Raw genomic sequence first — 3,177 nt, forward strand, 5'->3', positions numbered from 1 at the left:
GCTGTGTTGGTTAATGCAGCTCTGCAACATTGCGTTGACATCAGGGGCAGTTCCCCTGGATTGGCAGACTGGGGTGGTGGTCTCTCTATTAAAAAAAAGGGGGCCGGAGGGTGTGTTTCAACTACAGAGGAATGACACTCTTAAGCCTCTCTGGTAAGGTCTATTCCGGGGTTCTGGAAAGGAGGGTCCGTCAGATAGTCGGATCTCGGATTTAGGAAGAGCAGTGTGGTTTTCATCCTGGCAGTGGAACACTGGATCAGGTCTACACCCTCAGCAGGATTCTAGAGGGTGCACTGGAGTTTGCCTAACCAGTATGGAGCACCGGGCCCTTTATTAAGGGCTGTTAGGTCTCTGTACGACCAATGTCAGAGCCTGGTCTGCATTGCCGGCAGTAAGTCGGACTCGTTTCCGGGGAGGGTTGGACTCCACCAAGGTTGCCCTTTGTCACCGATTCTGTTCATAACTTTTATGGGCAGAATTTGTAGATGCAGCCAAGGTGTTTAGGGGATCTGTTTTGGTGGCCTTCGGATTCCATCTCTGTTATATGCAGATGATGTGGTTCTATTGGCTTCATCAGGGCGTGATCTACAGCTCTCACTGGAGCGGTTTGTGAAGCGAGTGTGAAGCGGCCGGGATGAGGATCAGTGCCTCCAAATCCAAGACCATGGTCTTAAGTCGGAAAAGGGTAGAGTGCCTTCTCCGGGTTGGGGAGGATGTACTGCCCCTAATGGAGGAGTTTAAGTATCTCGAGTCCTGTTCTCGAATGAGGGGAAGATGGAACAGGAGAAAGATAGCCGGATTGCGTGCACTGTACCGGTCAGTTGTGGTGAAGAGAGAACTGAGCCAAAAAGCAAAGCTCTCGATTTACAGGTGGATTTACATTTCTACCCTCATCTATGGTCATGAGCTTTGGGTCATGACCAAAAGAATGAGATCCCGGATAAGCGGAAGAAGATGGATGGATGGATGGATGGATGGATGGATGGATGGATGGATGGATGGATGGATGGATGGATGGATGGATGGATGGATGGATGGATGGATGGATGGATCTGGCTGCAGCATATTGGATCAGCTGAAGACTTTTAACTACAGTTTATGGAGTACCTTGTAAAACAATGATAGAATATTCCAGCCTTGAAGCAACAATGTTATTTTTGTTACAGTAGAACTTTCATATGACATGTTGACATTTATTAGCTTGACTGAATGTGTATATCAGAAATTCATTTTAGACAGAACAAATGGCATTTGTTTTTTCATGGCATGTTGGTTTGTAGTTTTTTGACCCACATGAAAAATTACACAGGGAACCAGTGAGTTTTAACATTTTATTTACAAAGAGTAACAGAGAACTGCAGATAGTCAATTAAACCTTTTTTGTGGTCTAAGAGGAGAAAGCAGAGTGATCATGAAAGAGTTGGTTGATGACAACTGATGACTTATTGATTTGCTTACTTGAGAGATGATGGGGAGAGGGAAGTAATTGACTCAGCGGGTTTGACAGACTGTACCCCTGAGGTCAAGAAGAATGTGAGTGTGATCAGAGATCGTTATACTTGCAAACACATTTTGGTGGAGAGCAGGCAAGTAGGTGAAGAAGACTGAGAACTGCTTCGCAGAGGTAAGACCTTTTAGATAAAGACTGGAGATGAACTGAGGTTCACTGGTTGCCTGGAACAATAACAGTCTAGCCCTGGTTTAGGTCTTTGGCTGGAACACAATCAGGAGTAATAATCCAGTGAAGTAAGATAATTCTTTGTTTCCATGTGTTGACATTTTGGTTGAGAAAAATTCTTTGGTGTGCAGTAATATGGGTTGGCTCAGGCGCTAGCAAAGTGACACGAAGCCCACTCACACCAGAAACACAGAAAAAACCCCAGACACACTAACATTTTATATAGGCATGCAATATTACTATGCAAATTAAGCTTTTATGTGATTACTGTGTGTGAGTTAAACAGTAATCAAAGTGACATAAGAGGTGTTGTTTAAGGTTTTCTCAAGGAAAATATGAAAGAGGGTAAACTGGTTGGATCAGCGATAGTATACAAAGTTTTGTAAAAAAAAAAGGCAGCAAGGATGCAAAATGCTTGAAGAGGAGGTGTAAAATATGAGGAAGAGAAAAAGGAGTGTTGCACTAACTCCACCCACGGTTAGACTGTATAAAAATGTTTGTATCTGAACTTCCCCCAGTATTTTGTTTCTGCAAACACACTGATCTGCATTGGACATTTGGAGCTGTAAGTACTTGTGCGTTGACAGATTGATGCAAATGATCATATGAAAGCTTATTTGTATAAAGTAACTATCCTGGGGTCATTTGCCACATTAATGCATGTACAGAATTGAATGCATATCATTTACTTTGGACTATCATTCTATCTCTGTTTCAGAAAAATGAGCAAAAACAATTTGTCAAGGAATGACGAGCTTCGCAGGGGAGACTACCTAATGTCCAACAATGGACAATGGAAGGCACTTTTCCAGGTAATAATCTCAGGTGTTATTTGATAATCCGGTTATACATTTCATGGATCAATTTGATTTAAAGTCTTTAACAGTGCACTAAAATTTGCATTTGTAGGATGATGGAAACTTTGTCATCTATGGCTGGAAGCCTGTGTGGGCCTCAGATACCTATGGGTCTGATGCAGTCCGCCTGATCATGCAGGAGGATTGTAACCTGGTCATGTACAATGAATCTAACAGGCCTAAATGGGCCAGCGACACATTCAATCCTGGCTCTCATGTTTGCCGTCTTCAACTATCTGATGATGGGAAATTGTGTTTGTATAAAGATGCAACAGAACTGTGGAACTCCACCATGTCCAAAGGGGGAAAGAAATGAAGAAACACAAAAAATAAATAAAAATCTTACAAGAAATAACTTGTTTGCTTTTATTTCTTTAAATATTGTTAAAAGAAGATCCTAGAAGCCATCCATCCATCCATCCATTTTTCCATCCTCATTGTTGCCAACTCTTCAGCAAGCAAAGTCACTATTGGCTGTCCTTAATGTTGCTAGACGTTAGTAGATGAGGTAATTGCCTAATTGGTATAGTTGGTACTTCTTTAATCCAGCTGTAAGAAAGAGAATCATCAGCATCTGCAAGGCAGGGAGGAATCTTTTTAGTGGAAGAGTTTTAAAGGAAAGAAAATACGTTTTCTTTACAT

At 42.0% G+C, this 3,177-nt stretch overlaps 1 protein-coding gene across 2 annotated transcripts; it reads left to right on the top strand.

Annotated features, from left to right (window-relative positions):
* Window positions 1–1,489: 1,489 nt before the first annotated feature.
* Window positions 1,490–2,890, top strand: LOC119780477 (mannose-specific lectin-like). 2 transcript variants are annotated; one of them, XM_038280543.1, is made up of 3 exons: window positions 1,490–1,624; window positions 2,397–2,490; window positions 2,588–2,890. In XM_038280543.1, the coding sequence occupies exons 2-3, from the start codon at window positions 2,401–2,403 to the stop codon at window positions 2,849–2,851; spliced, it is 354 nt and encodes a 117-aa protein (XP_038136471.1). In that variant the 5' UTR covers window positions 1,490–1,624; window positions 2,397–2,400; the 3' UTR covers window positions 2,852–2,890. The 2 variants fall into 2 exon arrangements, with proteins under 2 accessions (XP_038136471.1, XP_038136470.1); XM_038280542.1 differs by lacking the exon at window positions 1,490–1,624 and adding an exon at window positions 2,208–2,243.
* The last annotated feature ends 287 nt before the right edge of the window (window positions 2,891–3,177 follow it).

This window comes from Cyprinodon tularosa, unplaced genomic scaffold (genome assembly GCF_016077235.1).
Source record: "Cyprinodon tularosa strain WSP-4 unplaced genomic scaffold, ASM1607723v1 ctg1604, whole genome shotgun sequence".
Classification (NCBI taxonomy): Eukaryota; Metazoa; Chordata; class Actinopteri; order Cyprinodontiformes; family Cyprinodontidae; genus Cyprinodon; species Cyprinodon tularosa.